General features: G+C 40.4%; 1 protein-coding gene across 2 annotated transcripts; it reads right to left on the minus strand.

Moving 5' to 3' along the window:
• Positions 1-1,257: 1,257 nt before the first annotated feature.
• LOC132404991 (transmembrane protein 267-like) lies at positions 1,258-17,414 on the minus strand. 2 transcript variants are annotated; one of them, XM_059989651.1, is made up of 4 exons: positions 17,121-17,414; positions 13,711-13,806; positions 8,426-8,812; positions 1,258-3,310 (listed from the first exon to the last, which is right to left on the minus strand). In XM_059989651.1, the coding sequence occupies exons 3-4, from the start codon at positions 8,765-8,767 to the stop codon at positions 2,975-2,977; spliced, it is 678 nt and encodes a 225-aa protein (XP_059845634.1). In that variant the 5' UTR covers positions 8,768-8,812; positions 13,711-13,806; positions 17,121-17,414; the 3' UTR covers positions 1,258-2,974. The 2 variants fall into 2 exon arrangements, with proteins under 2 accessions (XP_059845634.1, XP_059845633.1); XM_059989650.1 differs by lacking the exon at positions 13,711-13,806 and having other exon boundaries at positions 17,121-17,413.
• Positions 17,415-18,158: the final 744 nt, after the last annotated feature.

The following is an 18,158-nucleotide window of genomic DNA, read 5'->3' on the forward strand; positions in this document are numbered from 1 at the left end:
TGGACACTACCTCACTTTTTAAATATATATTATTTCTGTTCTTTGCATGATTTTTAATCTATTCAATATTTGTATACTGTAATTGATTATTATTTTATTTTTCTTCTTCATCTATATTATGTATTACATTGAACTGCTGCTGCTAAGTTTAACAAATTTCATGACACATGCCAGTGATTATAAACATGATTCTCATTTGAAGATAGGTGGAGGGGCAGGTAGTTTTGAGGAAATAGAAAGGTTACAAAAGGACTTAGAGAGATTGGGAGAATGGGCAAAGAAATTGCAGATGGAATACAGTGTTGGGAAGTTTATGGTCATGCACTTAGAAGGAACGAAAGGGTTGACTAATGTGGTAAACTATGTGTATATGTCTGGACACGCCCCTCTGCTGACTGCTCCAGTGGCTCCTCCCACAGACCCCTGTATAAAGGCGATTGGAGGCACTGCTCCTCCCTCAGTCTCCAAGATGTTGTGGTCACTTTTGCTGCTAATAAAAGCCTATCATTTGCCTCCCGTCTCCGAGAGCTATTGATGGTGCATCAACTACTTTCTAAATGGAGAGAAAATACAAAAAAACTCAGGTGTAAAGGGACTTGGGAGTCCTTGTACAATATTTTCTAAAAGTTAATTTGCAGGTTGAGTGTTTTGTGAGGAAAGGAAATGCAATGTTAGCATTCATTTCAACAGGACTAGAACATAAAAGGATGTGATGTTGAGACAATTAAAGCATTGTTGAGGCCACACTTGGAGTATTGTGAGCAGTTTTGGTGAGAAGGCAGGAGGTTGGGGCTGAGAGGAAAACTGAGTCCGCCGTGATGAAATGGCAGAGCAGACTTGATGGGCCAAATGGCCTAATTCTCCTCCTATATCTTATGGTGTTATGGAAATGATGTTAACCAATCTTGAACTGAACCTCTTGACCATGTCTGCTCACATGCTTTTATTCATGTGCCACCAGATAATTGGCTGATTTAGAAATTTGCATTAATGAGATGTACAGGTGTACCTAATAAAACTGGCCAGTGCTGGCTTAAAAAAAATACAGCAGGCATATTCTATCAGGTTGGATTTAAATATGTAAAATGATATTATTTAGTTTCAAGAAAACAATGTAGAATAAATTGAAAAGTAGTGCACATGGAATTCTGGGATTTAACTGAAAACACTGTCTAATTTAATTTGGAATTATTAGTTACAGGTTTCCCCTGCTATTGGAAGGTAGAACGCTCCTATGAAATAGTTCGTAAGCCGGAATGCCGTAAAGTGAAGAAGCAATACCATTTATTTATATGGGAAAAATTTGTGAGTGTTTGCAGACCCAAAAAATAACCTACCAAGTCATGCCAAACAACACATAAAACCTAAAATAACAGTAACATATAGTAAAAGCAGGAATGATCTGATAAATACACAGCCTATATAATGTAGGAATACTTTTCTACAATTATTGCAGCACTGTCCACTGTAGCGAAAATCTCACACAACCGCTCTCGGCAGCACTCGTGGCAAAAACACACGGTGCAAGCACTCCTAGCAGAAACACATGGCGCAAGCTCTCCCAGCAGAAGCATTCTTTCCAGTAACCTTTAAGCTATGAAGCTACCAGATAACACAAAAATACACAGCCTATATAAAGTAGAAATAATGTACGCCCAGTGTAGTTTCACTTACTGGAATCGGGAAGACAGTGAGGACACTGATGATGGTGTGTTAGGCTGAGTCGTCGAAGGTTGGGGCGGTGGGAGGTAGAGGAGACTGGGGTGTCATCTCATCGTCGTCTGTTTCCATCAGGGCAGGCAAGTCACCTTCTATGTCTGCCTGCCTCGATGTCGAAAGTTGAGTTTTGTCGTCTGTTGTGGCTGATGTCGAATGCTTGAAAAACGACAGTATGCTTGACTGCTTAGCCTTGCGCATTTTTCTATCATACAGTTCTCTGTAAGCACTCAAACCATCCTGCAAATATGCCCTAAACCTACGTACCCTTTCAAAATTAAAGTCATACTTTTCTGCAATCATTGCAGCATTGTCAATTGCAGCAAAACTCTCACGCAATTGCTTCCTGTTCAGTTCCTGGACAACTTCACTTTCTGCGTTCACTACTGCGTTTGATTTCAATTGTTATCCTTTCCTCTTCATCTCTCAGTTCTTGGTCACGGGATGCCAAAACCTCTTCAACATCATCTTCATCAACTTCCACAAACCCTTAGCCAAACTCACTATGTCCTTACTTTGTTCATCATGATCGAAATGCTTAATTATGTCTAGTTTTAAGCTAAGTGTAACACCCTTATGCACTCTTTTCTGATGCCTTAGAACTCATCTTGCTAATGGATGCACAAAATAAATCGACATAAAGCACAGATACTCACAGGCACGTGTTTAAGCAATGCCGGCTAGAATGCAGTTCTGGGGGAGGAGCCTGGCTGCTTGGCGTGCGCTGCCTTTTTTCGTAACAGTGAAAATACCTTCTGTTAGCGAAAACAAATAACTAATGTAGGTCTTTCGTAACAGTGAGTTGACGTAAAGTGAATGTTCAAAAAACGGGGGACACCTGTATTTCAGATCACTATAAACAAAATTACTCACTGTTTACAAAATATTAAGTGTCATAAATTATAGTCACAACTATAGATAATCCAGTGCTTTCACACCATAGCATCTATTTTCAACAAACTAACATCCTTGTATAAATAAATACCAATCACAGTACATTCACTTGATCATTTGAAAGCCAGTTGTGTTGTGAAGATTTGATCATGTTTACAAGTTTAAAGTATTACAGCTACTTTCCTAAATACACAAACATTAAGCAGCTTCAGTGAATGGAATGTAATGATGATTTTGAATGGATTGCATAATGCCATGATCCCCTATTACACAAAGTCCCACAAAAAGTATACTACTAGTTAGAATTTCCATATTAACACAGTTCAGTGCAGGGTGCTGTACCTTTAAAAAAAACATCACAGTGTTATACATCAATTGCAATTCCATGGGACATGGACATTGTTTCTTTAGTTCCAGTCATGTACATTAGAACAGAGCAAAGGTGTGGGAACGAGGATGTAATTGCTATGTAGGTCCAATATGGCACAGCAGCTGTACTTCCAAAGGGACAGAACCAAAGACCGTGGCGGACGCCATCACGGACATGATGGGAGACCCAAGAAATGCTAACCATCCATGGAAGGAAGCACCAAGAATCTTTAAGTCTCAATATCCACATGGCAAGTTTCACTGAAAAGGCCGCCACAGGTATGACTGTGGAACAATGTAGTGGAGGCCTCTGTGGGAGATGCAATGCAGCCTGAGAGAGACAGAGAGAGAGAGAGAAAATGCTATTATTGCAAAGTATTTTCAAATCATTCAAATCAAGCTTTTGTTTAACAATGTCCACAACTTTTATGCCATTTTCCATCTATTAATTGAACCATTAGAACGGGGTTCCCAACCACTTTTTATGCCATTGACCTCTACCATTAACTAAGGGGTTCATGGACCCCAGGTTGGGAACCCCTGCATCAGAACAACTATACTGACAAGCAGTTCTTTTAACCTCTATAACGGGCACAAAATCTGACTAACTACAACAGAGTAGGGAATGAATGAAGGGGTGTAACTTATCTGAGCTTGGTGACAGGACAACCTTTGTTGCCCTCCCTCTATCACATGCACATCCATTCATTTATAAGAATTATCAGACTGGCGAAAGACGTTGCAGGTTGGCTGGGATAGCAAACTAGGTGAGAGGAACTAAACGTCTGCAAAGGAATGGTAAGTAAATAGAGTGGGAAAGAACCTGAAACCTAATCTAGGGATGTCCAAATATTTTCTGTTCAAATAAATTCACCTGTCCAAATATAAAGGATAAAAAAAGAATTTTTTAAAATGGTGCAGAACTAATGCCTGAGGGAGTTAGGTGTTCCATGTATGTAAAACATTTACTATGTCTAAATTTTTACTTTTGATACTTGCCCATATTAAACTGATCATTTTATTTATTTATTTGCGATACAGCATGGATTAGGCTGTTCCAGCCCTTCGAGCCATGTGACTCAGTAACCCGATTTAACCCCAGCCTAATCATGGGACAATTTAAAATGACCAGTTGAGCTAAAAATTGCGGACTGTGGGAGGAAAATGAACTCTCAGAGGAAACGCCACGGTCACGGGGAGAATGCACAAACTCCTTACAGGCAGCAGTGGGAACTGAACCAGTGGCACTGGTACGGTGAAGCATTGTGCTGACCATTATGCTACTCTGCCACCCTATGCTGTGATTCCCCAACTATAGTTTAAATAAGTCTCCTCAGCCCTCATGGGTACAGAATTGTGCTGAACAGTTGATTCTGTATTCTGAGTGCAGTGTTTGGTTCTAAATGCACTCACCAGTGTAAACATTTCCATGTTTACTTCCAGGGTAAACACATCAAACCCTGTAAGAGTTCATCGACTTCAGTGAGATTACCTCTCATTCTTCCAAACCTTGAAGACCACAGGACCAGTTTGTTTAATGCATTCCCTCTCTCACATGCATTTCCATTCTTTGACAGCGTAACCAGACCGGTACACAACAAAGCAGCCACAATCTCCATTCACAGGATTTCAGTAAGCCACTTTCAATAAAGACCAATGCACTGTTGATTTTCTAATTACTTCCTGCTCCCAGAAGTTAAATTTTTGTGATTTACATTCCCTTGCCTCTATTTTTTTTAATCAAAGTGGATGACAACTCATTATTCCACATTGTCTTCCATCTGATAAAGACCTTGTATGTAATGAAGTCTAACTGCTGTAAGGTTGACTGAATATTGGGAAAGTCAAAAGAGCTCTGTATGTGATATTTGTCACTGCTCAGATCTGAGTACTGTCTTCCAAATGAACAGAGGACCTGCAGTTTGCTATATTTGCTAGAGACAGAGTGAATTCATGACAAGTGGCGACGAGGCGTACAGGAGCAAAATAAATTGGCTGGTTGAGTGAAGTCACAACAACCTTACACAATGTCAGTAAGACCCAGGAATTGATTTCAGACTTCGGGAAGGGGAATTGGGAAAATAAACAAGAGACCTCATTGTCAGGGCAGCAGTGAAAAGCGTGAGTAGCTTTAAGTTTCTGGACATCAACATTTCAGAGGATCTATCCAGAGTCTAACACATTGATGCGATCATGAAGAAGTCAGGTCAGAAGCTATATTTCATTAGAAGCTTGAGATCTGGTATGTCATCAAAGACTCTAGCAAATTTCTACAGATGTATGGTGGAGAGTATTCTGACTGGTATGGAGGGTCCAATGTATAGGATTAAAAGAGGTTGCAAAAGGTTGTAGACTCAGCTAGTCCATTGTGGGCACAACCCTCCCCACCACGAGGACATATTCAAAAGGTGAAGCCTCAAGAATGTGGCATCCAACAATAATTACTCCCCAGGACATGCCCTCTTCTCATTACTATCACGAAGACACACAGATTTCTGAATGGCCCATAAACACTACCTTGCTGTTCCTCTTTTGCTCCATTTATTTAATAAATTTTTATTGTACCTTATGGTACCTTATGTCATGCACTGTCCAGCTGCCGCAAAATGACAAATTTCTCAACAAGTATCAGTGATAATGAACCTGATTATGATTTGGAAGTTGCACTATGCAAATGCACCTCTGGGGCATTTGATTTATTGAAAAAACAATGCAGTTGAAACACAATTCTGACAATATTTTGGCAATATGTAGAAAACCAGCAGCTGCCTTAAATATAATGAATATCACAGAGAACCATTGTCAGTATTTCCTGTGTTTAAAAACTAAATGGCTCCACCTACAGTCATGTCATATACTGCAACACTTACAATAAGGGTTGAAAGGAATGTACTGAACTTAAAAATTAAATTTAATTGGAATTATTCTAACACATAAATAACAAAAACAGTCAGCAATAAAATGCTTACTCAATGTATGTACATTACAGTTTGCAACATACAAATTCTTCACTGACTCTAGGAAGTGATAATTTATGTCCACACTTCTTGCTACCTTAAGAAAGCAGCCAGCAAAATCAAAGACACCACCCACCCCAGACTTTCTCTCCTCTCTCCCTCCCATCGTGCAGAAGCTACAAAAGCCTAAAGCATATGCACCAGGCTCAAGGATCCTGCTATTGTAACTGTTGTGTATTTAATATTTCAGTAATACTTGAGTGATCCCTACGGAAAGCAGAGATTATATGTTGGTCCTGGAGGCTGGTGGGGTGGTAGGTGAGGACAACCAGCCCACCACCCTCCGGGTCCAACATATAATTCTCCGTAACTTCTGCCACCTCCACTGGGATCCCACCACCAAGCACAACTTTCCCTCCCCCCCCCCCCTTTCTGCTTTCTGTAGGGATCGCTCCCTACGCGACTCCATTGTCCATTCGTACCCCCCCCCCATCCCTTCCCACCAATCTCCCTCCTGGCACTTACCCTTGTAAGCAGAACAAGTGCTACACCTGTCCTTACACTTCCTTCCTCACCACTATTCAGGGCCCCAGACAGTCCTTCCATGTAAGGCAACACTTCACCCGTGAGCCAGTTGGTGTGATAAACTGCATCTGGTGCTCCCGGTGTGGCCTTTTATATACGCAGACTGGGAGACCGTTTTGCCGAACACCTACACTCTGTCCACCAGAGAAAGCAGGATCTCCCAGTAGCCACACATTTTAATTCCATGTCCTATTCCCATTCTGATATGTCTATCCATGGCCTCCTCTACTGTCAAGATGAAGCCACACTCAGGTTGGAGGAACAACACCTTATATTCCGTCTGGGTAGCCTCCAACCTGATGGCATGAACAATGATTTCTCTAACTTCCGTTACTGCCCCCCTCCCCTTCTTACCCCAGCCCTTATTTATTTATTATTCCCCCCCTTTTTCTTCTCTCTCTGTCCCTGTCACAATCACTCCTTGCCTGGCCTCCCTCTGGTGCTCCCCTCCCCCTTTCTTTCTCCCTAGGCCTCCTGTCCCATGATCCTCTCCCTTCTCCAGCTGTGTATCCCTTTTGCCAATCACCTTTCCGGCTCTTAGTTTCATCCCTCTCCCTCCTGTCTTCTATCATTTTGGATTTCTCCCTCCCCCTCCTACTTTCATATCTCTTACTATCTTTTCTTTCAATTAGTCCTGACGAACGGTCTTGGTCCAAGACGTCGACTGTACTTCTTCCTATAGATGCTGCCTGGCCTGCTGCATTCCAACAGCATTTTGTGTGAGTTCTAAGAAATAATTAAGGTTGCTTTATGGTCTAACGAATGTGTAACCAATTTAGAGCTGCTTTAGTCACTTGTAAAAGGATAACAGTGTTATAACTAATAATCCTGCATAAATCTTAAGGTCAATGGATTTCGCTTTTGTTAATTTGATTTCACTAGTTAAATGCAAAACAATTCTGGTGACTACACCATGTGCTCTTCTCACTGCTACATTCCTACACGAAGTGTTGTTGAAGGAAAGTCGAGTCCATCGTCGGAAACCCCACACCCAGGTTATGTTCTTTTCTCATTGTTGCCATCAGGAAGAATTTAGAAACTTCAGGACTCACACTGCAAGGTTCAAGAACAGTTATCAGCCCTCAACCATCAGGCTCTTGAACCACAGGGGATAACTTCACTCAACTGTACTCACCCCAACACTCAAGAGTTCCTACAACCTATGGACTCACTTTCAAGGACCTTCATCTCATGTTCTCGATATTTATTGCTTGTTTATTTATTATTATTGCTTCTTTTTCATTTTGTATTTGCACAGTTTGTTGTCTTTTGCACATTGGTTGTTTATCTGTTTTGTCATGTATGGTTTTTCATTGATTCCATTGTGTTTCATTGTAGTTACTGTGAATGCCCACAAGAAAATGAATCTCAGTGTTGCATATAGTCACATACATGTACTTTGATAATAAATTTACTTTGAACATTAATCATCACATAATATTGTTCCTCATCACTCAGTAAAATTAGTTTTCTGGCTTCTAATAGATCATATACACAATTTATTTCCATCTATTTCCTTAACTTCTGCCATCATTAGGATACCTTTCAAGCTCCTAACAACCACAATAAAAACTTAGGTACCAAATTTCGATTTTAAAAAGTAACAGAACTTCTGGGTTCCTATGAGTCATGGAATAAATAATCTATTTATTTGCAATTTGAACTAATTAAAATTAATTAAATGAAGTTCAATGTAGTATATGGTGACACGTACATACTTCGATAATAAATTTACTCTGAACATTGAACTTTAAAAGTCTGCAAGTAGATATCATATTTACATGAAATATTACTTTTAAGTTACAAAAATTTAATTGTTTTGCAACAATATGTTCACAGGAAATGCAGTAAATTAGATTTTATGGACTAATCTTCAGGTCAATTGCTCTAATTTTTGTGCTTACCTTCAAAGATAAGGATCCAGCTGCCACAAAGTGGTCAGCGTCAATGACAGAAGACAGAAGGCCAGCTAAAATTACCTCATAAAAATCACTCTTCTTTCTCAATCCAATGACAATAGCCCAAGACCACAGTCCGATGACACCATGCACAGTGTTGTCTGAAAGAGCCCTAAGCCAATCGTTGCTCTGTATTAATGAAAGCTGTAAACACTGATCAGAGAGGAAGCAGAAGATTCCTAGTCCAATACTTGAAATGACTGATGCTGTGCTGAATGTTTTCAGCAGTGCTTGAGCATGTTCTGTCTCTGTTGCCATTGCAATCGTTGACTGTTTTGACTTGAACATTGTTCAATGTATCATCCATGATATTTTACATCCATGTTCCTCATTCTAGACCAAGGAAATAACAGGTTTTGTTAGTGGCAACCTCAAAGTTCAATTATATGAGAACACATTTGTTACCCTTCTGGTGGTCTGATTCAAGTGAAGTGAATGTTCTACTGTATAATAACTAGATCAAAGAAGGAAACAGTTTGTAAAACAACAATGTTTCAACCATCTGTATACAGGTCTGCTATAACACAAAGTTTCTTCGGAATGCAAATAGTATGTTGTAGAAAATGGTATTATAAAAAAGTTGTGTAAATAGTTTAAAAGGTTAGGGGCTGAAGAATTTTAGACTCACAAAATGTTATTTGCTATAATCTTGCTGTGTTACCGCAACTTAAAATACTAAAGGCTGGATGCTATTTCCTTTAATTGAGTATTATTGTATAAGTGTCAATAGAAGCGATTGCTTGTCAATTTTGAATGGCCTCCTCAGGTGAAACTAGCAGGCTGTATTTTTAAGCAAAATTAGTGACTCCAGAGAGGTTACATACAAACAGGGCTCCCAACACCATCCCACAAGCCCCTCCCAGAAATATTTTGTCTACTTGTCAATTTTTAAAGTAATTCTTAATTGTTTCTCTAACTCCTGATCAAAATTGTTACAACCAATTCGGCCCAATGTTTCCTAATTAATCAATTGCATTATATTAAGGCGATGTCATTGTGTGTGTGTGTGTGTGGGGGGGGGGGGGGGGGGGGAGGGTTAGCATGGCAGCATAGCAGCTAGCACATCACTTTACAGCGCCAGCCATAAGATTGGGGTTTGATTCCCACTGTTGCCTATGATGAGTTGGTACGTTTTCTCTGTGACCATGTGAATTTCCTCCCACATTCCCAGTGATGTACAGTTAGAGTTAGAAAGCTCTGGGCATGCTACGTTGCTGCAGGAAGGATGGCAACACTATGTGAGCTACCCAACACAGTCCTCACTGATTTGATCTGACACAAATGATGCATTTCATTTTATGTTTCAATGTACCTGTAACAAATAAAGCCAATCCTTATAATCTTTTATATACAATTTGTGCTATGGAAACTTGTTATAACAGAACTGCAAATATGCACACGTATACTGTAAGACCACAAGATATATGTAGGAGCCTCATCTGTTAACCCTTTCATTCCTAGAATCATTCTCCTCTAGACCCACTACAATGCTAGCAAATCTTTTCTTAGATAAGGGAATCAAAACAGCTCCTAATACTCCAAGTGCAATCTGGGCAGCGTCTTATAAAGCTTCAGCATCACATTCTTGCTCTTATATTCTAGTCCTCTTGAAGTGAATGCTAACATTGTATTTACCTTCCTTACCATCAACTCGACCTACAAGTTAACATTTAGGGAATCTTACATAAGAACTCTAAATCCCTTTGCACCTCTGATTTTTGAACTTTTTCCCCCCACTTACAAAATAGTCTACCCCTTTATTCCTTCAACCAAAGTACATGTCCATAATATTCTCTACACTATATTCTATGTGCCACTTCTTTGCCCTGTCTCCCAATCTGTCCATATCCTGCAGACTCCCTGCTTCCTCAATACTACCTATCACTCCACCTATGTTTGATCAAATGCAAACTTGGCCTCAAAGCTATCAATTTTGTCATCCAGGTCATTGACATAAAATGTGAAAAGAAGCCATCCCAGAACAGACCCCTGAAGAACTCCACATGTCACTGGTAGTTAACCAGAATCGTCCCCCTTTATTCCAACTCTGTCTCCTGTCAAGCAGCCAATCTTCCAACTATGCTAGTATATTTCCTGTTATATATTGTTAAGCAGCTTGTGTGCGGCACCTTGCCAAAGGCCTTCTGAAAATCCAAGAAAACAACATCCATTGACTCTCCTTTGACTATCTTGCCTGTCATTTCCTCAAAGAATTCCAACAGATTTGTCAGGCAAGATTCCCCTTCAAGGAAACCATGCTAGCCTACTTCATCATGTACCTCTAAGTACCCCGAAACTTCGTCCTTACTAATGGATTCCAACATTTTCCCAAATACTGAAGTCAGGCTAACTGGCCTATAATTTCCTTTCTTTGGCCTCCCTTCCTTCTTAGTAAAGAGTGACATTTGCAATTTTCCAGCTCTCCAGAATCTAATGATTCTTGAAAAATCATTACGAGTGCCTCCACAATCGCTTTAGCTACCTCTTTCAGAACTCTGGCATGTAGTCTATATGGTCTAGGTGACTTATCTATCTTCAAACCTTTCATCTTCCTAAATACCTTTTCCTTAGTAATAGCAACTTCACTCACTTCTGCCCTCCGACAATCTCAAATTTCTGGCATACTGCTAGAAGTCAAGACTGACACAAAATACTTACAATTTCTTTGCCCTCCCACCCCATTACTACCTCTCCAATGTCATTTTCCAGCAATCCAACATCCACTCTTGCCTCTCTTTTACTCTTTATATATCTGAAATAAACTTTTGGAATCCTCTGATATTTTTGGCCAGTTTACCTTCAATTTTAATAATTTCTTTCCTTCAGGTTCTTTTTAGTTGCCTTCTGTTGTTTTTAAAAAATTACCAATCCTCCAATTTCCCACTACTTTTTGCTCTACTAATGCCCCACTTTTGATTTTATGCTGTCTTTGATTTCACTTGACAGCCACTGTTGCCTCATCCTCCCATTAAAATACTTATTCAACTTTGGGATGTATCTATCCAGAGACTCCTGAATTTTTCCCTAGAACTCCAGCCATTGCCATTCTACTTTCACCCCTGCAATTGTTCCTTTCCAATCAACTTCGGCCAGCTCCTCTCTTGTGCCTCTGTAACTTCTTTTACTTCACTATAACACTGACACATCCGACTTTAAATTTCCCTCTCAAACTGCAGGGTGAATTCTCTCGTTTTATGGTCACTGCCTCCTAAGCTCTCTAATCAAATCTGGTTCATTACACAACCCCCAATCCAATATTGCCTTTTCTCGAGTGGGCTAAACCACATCCTGCTTTAAAAAGCCATCTCGTAGACATTCTCCGAATTTCCTCTCTTGGGATCTGATTTTCCCCATCTACCTGCACATTGAAATCCCCATGGCTATCATAACATTGCCCTTATTACATACCTTTTCTATTTCCCATTGAAATTTACTGTATATCCCACATCTTGGCTACTGTTTGGGTGCCTGTATATAATTCCCATCAGGGTCTTTTAATCTTGATCAGGACCTGATGAAGCGTCTAGGCCCAAAACATTGACTGTTTACTCTTTTCCATAGATGCTGCTTGGTTCTTCCAGCATTTTTTGTGATGTTGTTTTGGATTTCCAGTATCTGCAGATTTTCTTGTGTTTGTGTGTCCTTTCATCCTTGCAATTTCTTAACTTGACCCACAAGGATTCTACAACTTCTGACCCTCTGTCACCTCTTTCTAAGGATTTGATTTCATTTGAGCCAGACAGGCTCCCTGCCTAACTGCCTGTCCTTTGGATACAAGGTGTATTCTTGGATGTGAAGCTCCCAACTATGATCTTCTTCCAGCCATGTCTCACTGATGCTCACAATTTCATACCTGCCAACCTATACCTGTGCTATAATATCATCTACCTTATTCTGTATACTGTGTGCATTCAAATATAACACCTTCAGTTCTGTATTTATTACCCTTTTCAATGCCCCATGTTACACTTCATCTCATTCCTCTATCTGGAATTTTGCCCTGTCATTTTCCTGTCCATCCTTACAGTCTTACTACATACTGCATCAACTTGTACCCCAATAGCCCCATTCTTAGTCCTATCACTCTGATTCCCACACCCCAGCCAACTTAGTTTAAACCTCCCAACAGCACTAGCAAAAATGCCCACATGGATATTGGTCCTCCTTGGTGTTAGGTATAACCTTCTCCCAAAGAGACGAAGAGATCCCAAGGATTTAGACATTTGAATCCCTGCCCCTTACACCATTTTCTCAGCCATTCATTAATTTCTACCATCATCCTATTTCTACCCAGAGATTACTGCCTTGGAGGTCCTGTTCTTCAACCTTTTCCCTAACTCCCTATACTCACTGCGCAGGACTTCTTCCCTCTTTCTACCTTTGTCATCGGTGCCAATGTGCACCTCAACCTCTTGTTGCTGACTCTCCCTCTTGAGAATCTTCTGCAGCAGCCCCAAGAAATCCTGGATCCTAGCACCTGGAAGGCAACACACCATCCTGGCCTGTGTTTTGTGGCCACAGAATCTACTGTCCCCTTAACTTTCAATCTCCTATCACTATCACTCCTCCTAACTTTACTCTTCCCTGCTAAACCTCAGAGCCAGCTGCAGGTCCACTGGCCTGACTGCTGCTGTTGTGCGCTGTCTTTCCTAGCTTTATCCAGAGGGGTGTACTTGTTGCTGAGGGGGATGGCCAGAAGGGTAACCCTGCACTGACTGCTTACTCAACTTCCTTCTCCCGGTGGTCACCCACCTACTATCTGAAGCTTGTACTCTGGGTGTGACCACCTCAGTAAAATAGTCACTACTTAGTTTTCAGCCTCTTGGATCATCCTGAGTGCTTCCACCTCCAGCTCCGTGACCTTGTCAGTCAGGACCTGAAATTGGGTGCACTTCCTGCAGATGTAGTCAACAGGGAGATTGTTAGGTACCTTAGAAATCCCACATCTTACAGGAGGACAATCCACTGCCTGAACTATCATCCTGACTACACTTATTATGCCTCTAACTTCTCAAATTTATGTTCTAGCCTGTGCATGTTCTCACCAAAGCCTGTTGAGCCAAAGCCTGACTACCCTAATATTGTCCATTCACACAATGGCTGCTCTAATGATTAGATCTAATTATAATATGTAATTAGTTAATTCAGCAAAGTAATAAATTATCTGGATAGACTATGAAATATAATTATTCGATATGAATATCACAGATTTTTGTCCAAACATTCATTACCTCTCTCTTTATGGAGGTTGCCAACAGTATTTGAGGGGAAGGGAAATCAATTTAAATTTAATTTACTGCAAATCAAAGACTGCAGGTGCTGGATATCTGGAATAAAAATAGAAAATGATGGAAATGCTTAATATCTGTTTAAGGATACACAGAGTTAACATTTCAGGTTGAAGACACTTCCTAAGAACTGGGTTTCCAGAATTTTCTATCGTAGTTTTAAATAGAAGTTAGTCGATTTCTCTGGTTTTCAAATGCTCCATTTTGCTCATACTTATTACTATTGTCTATTAATTCTAGACAGCAGCACCCTTTTAATAATTTAACCCAAAGCAATCATATTATAACAGCATAAAATTATTGCTGAAGTGTGCATTTCATAAAATCTGATTGATGGCCTAATCGGTGCAATTCATTTGCAACATTTTTTCAGATCGAGTTGTTCAGATACAAATTAGATAGATTTCTTTTAGAATATATTATGTTTGTATTATGCAGAATAATATCAAGGGCATTATGCTTTGGAGAAGCCGTTAGTTTACATCCATTTGGACTTTCTCCTATATAGGCTATCCCCAGAATACAAATGCCCCATAATTAAGTTTACTATTGTAGCATGTACCGAGATACAGTGAGAAGCAACGTTTCTTCCTATTAAAGGTAAAACTAGTTCCCTCTTTCCATTTTCAGTAATTGCTTTTTCTTAAATAACCATGTGTTTTTGATACCATTCATTACAATTCTGTGGGAGTTATAGTTACCATATCAGACGATTTTTGCGTATTAATCAACATGGCCAAAATCGACTAACGCTGGTCTGGGGAAACTGAACTAGTTTGTTATCTGGGGGGTGGCCTGCATCTGGTGTAGGTTGAAGTCACCTGCAACTGTAATGATTGGCTTCTCTTATGTTTAGCTAACCTCATAGAATTCCCAAAATGAGTTCACTCAATGACGTGACAAACAGGGTTGATGGTTTTCCTGCATCCAGCACTCTGGTGAATGCAAGGCTAGCTTCCATGTGGGATTAGCTCAGTTATGGGCATTTCTATTTGCACAGGTGCAGGTTCAGTGAAAATGTGATCCTAATCACTCACTTATTGTGATCTAGGAAGAGGTCATTCACCTTATTAGATTGTATCAGGTACTAGCACATCATTCTCACTGCCCCTCATATTTCCTTATATTGTCTTTTATTAATTCAGATTAAGAGTCATAAAGTTATAGAACACTATAGCTCAGAAACAGATTCTTCAGCCTATCTAGTCCATAATGAACTAATAAACTGCCTGGTCCCATCGACCTGCCCGTGGACCATAGCCCTCTATGTCTCTCCCATCTGTTGTAACATGAACAGTCACAGGAGAGACACTAAAGCTAGTGAATACTCTAGTGTTTTATTCCACAAAATAAGACACTTTTGGAGGAAGAGAACTCCTGACCCAATATTATATGACATTTTATATGCTAAAGAACAAAGTTAACAGCAGGACAATTCTATGGTTGTACTGCATCTGCACTGCTTCCTTTGAATTGCATACAATTTTCACACATCTCCTTCTTCGCACCCACATTCCAGACGCTCAAAATAAATGTTAATCAGGATTGTTTGGTTTTCAATCAACTGGTATCCACAGCTTCAGGAAAAGTATTGTTCAGGGCTGCATTTTATATTTAATCTACAATCCATGTTCAAATCTGAAGAATGCCTGCTGTTGAACTCAATATTTGTTATATACCCTAACTCCATGATAACACCCTAACACCATCCATATACCTATCCAAGTTTCTCTTAATTATTGAAATCAAACTTGCATCCATCACTTCTGCTGGCAGCTCATTTCACACACACACCACCCTCTGACAGAAGAAGTTCCTCCTCATGTTCCCCTTAAACATTTCACCTTTCACCGTTAACCCATGAACTCCAGTTCTGGTCTCATCCTCAGTGGAAAAAAACCTGTTTGTAATTACCCTATTTATACTCTTCATAATTTTGTATGCCTTCGTGGAATCTTCCCTCATTCTCCTGCACTCTGGGAAATAAAGTCCTTTTATCCTTTCCCTATAACTGAGGTCCTCAAGATCTGCAAACATCCTTGTAATTGGAGAAACATACATCCAGATAAAGGGGAAACTTACAGTGACCAAGTAACCTACTGCCATGTCTTTGGATAGAACCCATGTAATCACAAGAGGATTGCGCAAATTCCATATTTGGAATCCAGGTTGATGGAACAGGCTGAGAGCAGTACAAACTGCTGCACCAATGGTCCGCCATACCTTTGTATGCCCAAAAAAAGCAAGTATTACTGATATGCAGATCACTAACTTGGGCTGCTTTTGATACCTTTACATATTCATTAACATTGTTTATGCAGGATATCAAGAGTTGCACAGTTGCTCCTGAAGACAATTTATCAGAGATGTTATGGTGTAGAAGACACTACCTCTCAGAATATTTCAGAGAATATGTCACAGGCCAATGACATGCAGAAAAATTAAACCATTAACTTCAATGGTACACAGAGCTTTCAGAAACAAAATATATGATGATTAAAAATACATACACTTGTCTAGTTTTTAGAAATATATCATCATGTTTGCCTCTAAATGCCTTTTGTTGTCTCCCAAGAAAAATGTTAGCAAATTTAAAATGGTATTTGTATTATTTATATTATTTGTATTATTTATTCCTTTCTTTTATCTATTGGAATATTTTCTATTTCAGATGTTGGAATTCCACTTGCAAATTTGTCAGATCTAAAGTGATAAATAGGGAGGTCTGGAAATAAATGCTGTTTCAAATATGAAACTACGCTTTCCATCAATATATTTCAGATGTCAGTACAAAAACGGGATTTTTCTTTTACAAAGCAATATACACAAAATGCTGGAGGAACTCAGCAGGTCAGGGAGCATCCATGGAAATGAACAGTCGACTTTTCGGACGGAGACCCTTCTTCAGGACTAATTTTTTTTTACAAATAGTGTAACTAAATAGTATTTAATTAATTAATGCACAGACTGACGAGAAAACATGCATTAATGTAATTAGGCCTACTTACAATTATTTTTAAAGGATGTGGAAATAAATTTCTTTCAAAAAAAACCTAAGATTTAACAAATAATTATATTTTTGATCAATACACAGAACAAAGCCATTGGTTGAGAAACTAGACCTGGAAATGTGTTAAGAGTGTAGAAAATGAGCCATACGTTTCATGTTTTGTTAGTAAGGAAACCCAATGACGGCTCTGACATAGGAAGCTTCAACCTCTCTCTGATGGATGGTGGCGGACTTGCTGCGTATTTCAAGCGGCCTCTGATGCCAACCACCCATTATTAAGTAATATTCCTGATCTCATCACCACCGCTCGCAGGGAAGCCAGGAGGCGGATTTTGTCCCTTACCTTATTTCAGCCGACGGACATCGGCCACAGGGAGCCCAGGATGGATGCACACACACGGGTCAGCGCTGAATTATCATGGATGAGGCGTGGGCCGTTCAATCGGCTCGGCGCTTCCCCCGCACTGTGTCAGAAGCAGGAAGATCCACGTCCCTCAGTGAGCTCCAGCACAACACGAAACCGCCGAGCCCACCGCTACAACAAAGGGCACCAACACCGACAACAGACCCGCACCCTCTCCACCGCCACAATTACACCCGCCCCCGCGGGCCAAGGCCCACGGTAATTGGTGCGAAATCCTCAACGGCTTGAGGGAATTGGTGTTTCATAGTGTCAATCATATGCGATCCCTGCGCCGTCTCCCGAGCGGTAAGTGATGGCCCACCCCTCGTCTGCGAGGATTGGCGATTTGAGCAGCTTGCCTTTTGATTGGCCGAATGGGACATCAATCGTTGAATTTCGCACATGGTTGGTGACACCGAAGTCCGGCTCTCCGTGGCCGTGTCCCGCAGTGTTTTGACGTGTGAAGTTCTCGAGAGGCTTGTCCCTTATCACAAACATACATGGAGCAACATTAGGCCTGTCGAATCTATACAGCTTCACTCATAGAGTATTTCAGGGCAGGAACAGGGTCCATCTGAAATATTCCATCGGCCCCTCACTCAACGTGGAACATAGGAACAGCGAAGACATATACATCAGGACGCTCCTTATCGACTGCAGCTCGACATTCAATACTATCATCCACACAAAACTAATCTATAAGTCCAAGACGTAAGCCTCAATACCTCCTTATGCAATTGTGTCCACTTTGGACAAAGTGGTTGATAAATCCTATGCGGTTTGGATTGGCAACAACAGCTCCACAATCTCCATCAACACAGGTGCACCACAAGGCTGTGTGCTTAGCCCCCTGCACTACCTGCTTTAAATTACAATGTGTGGCTAAACACAGCTCCAATACCATATTCAAGTTTGATGACCCCCTGCCGCTGGCCGAATCGAAGGCGGCGATGAAGGTTGGGGACTGAAAATCTGGCT

Source organism: Hypanus sabinus, chromosome 14 (assembly GCF_030144855.1).
Source record: "Hypanus sabinus isolate sHypSab1 chromosome 14, sHypSab1.hap1, whole genome shotgun sequence".
NCBI classification, from domain to species: domain Eukaryota; kingdom Metazoa; phylum Chordata; class Chondrichthyes; order Myliobatiformes; family Dasyatidae; genus Hypanus; species Hypanus sabinus.

Coding starts and splice junctions, on each gene's coding strand:
- LOC132404991 (XM_059989651.1), bottom strand. CDS start 8,767: ATGTTCAAGTCAAAACAGTCAACGATTGCAATGGCAACAGAGACAGAA. Junction 3,311..8,425: donor CTGGATCCTTATCTTTGAAG/GTAAGCACAAAA, acceptor TGTCTCTCTCAG/GCTGCATTGCATCTCCCACA.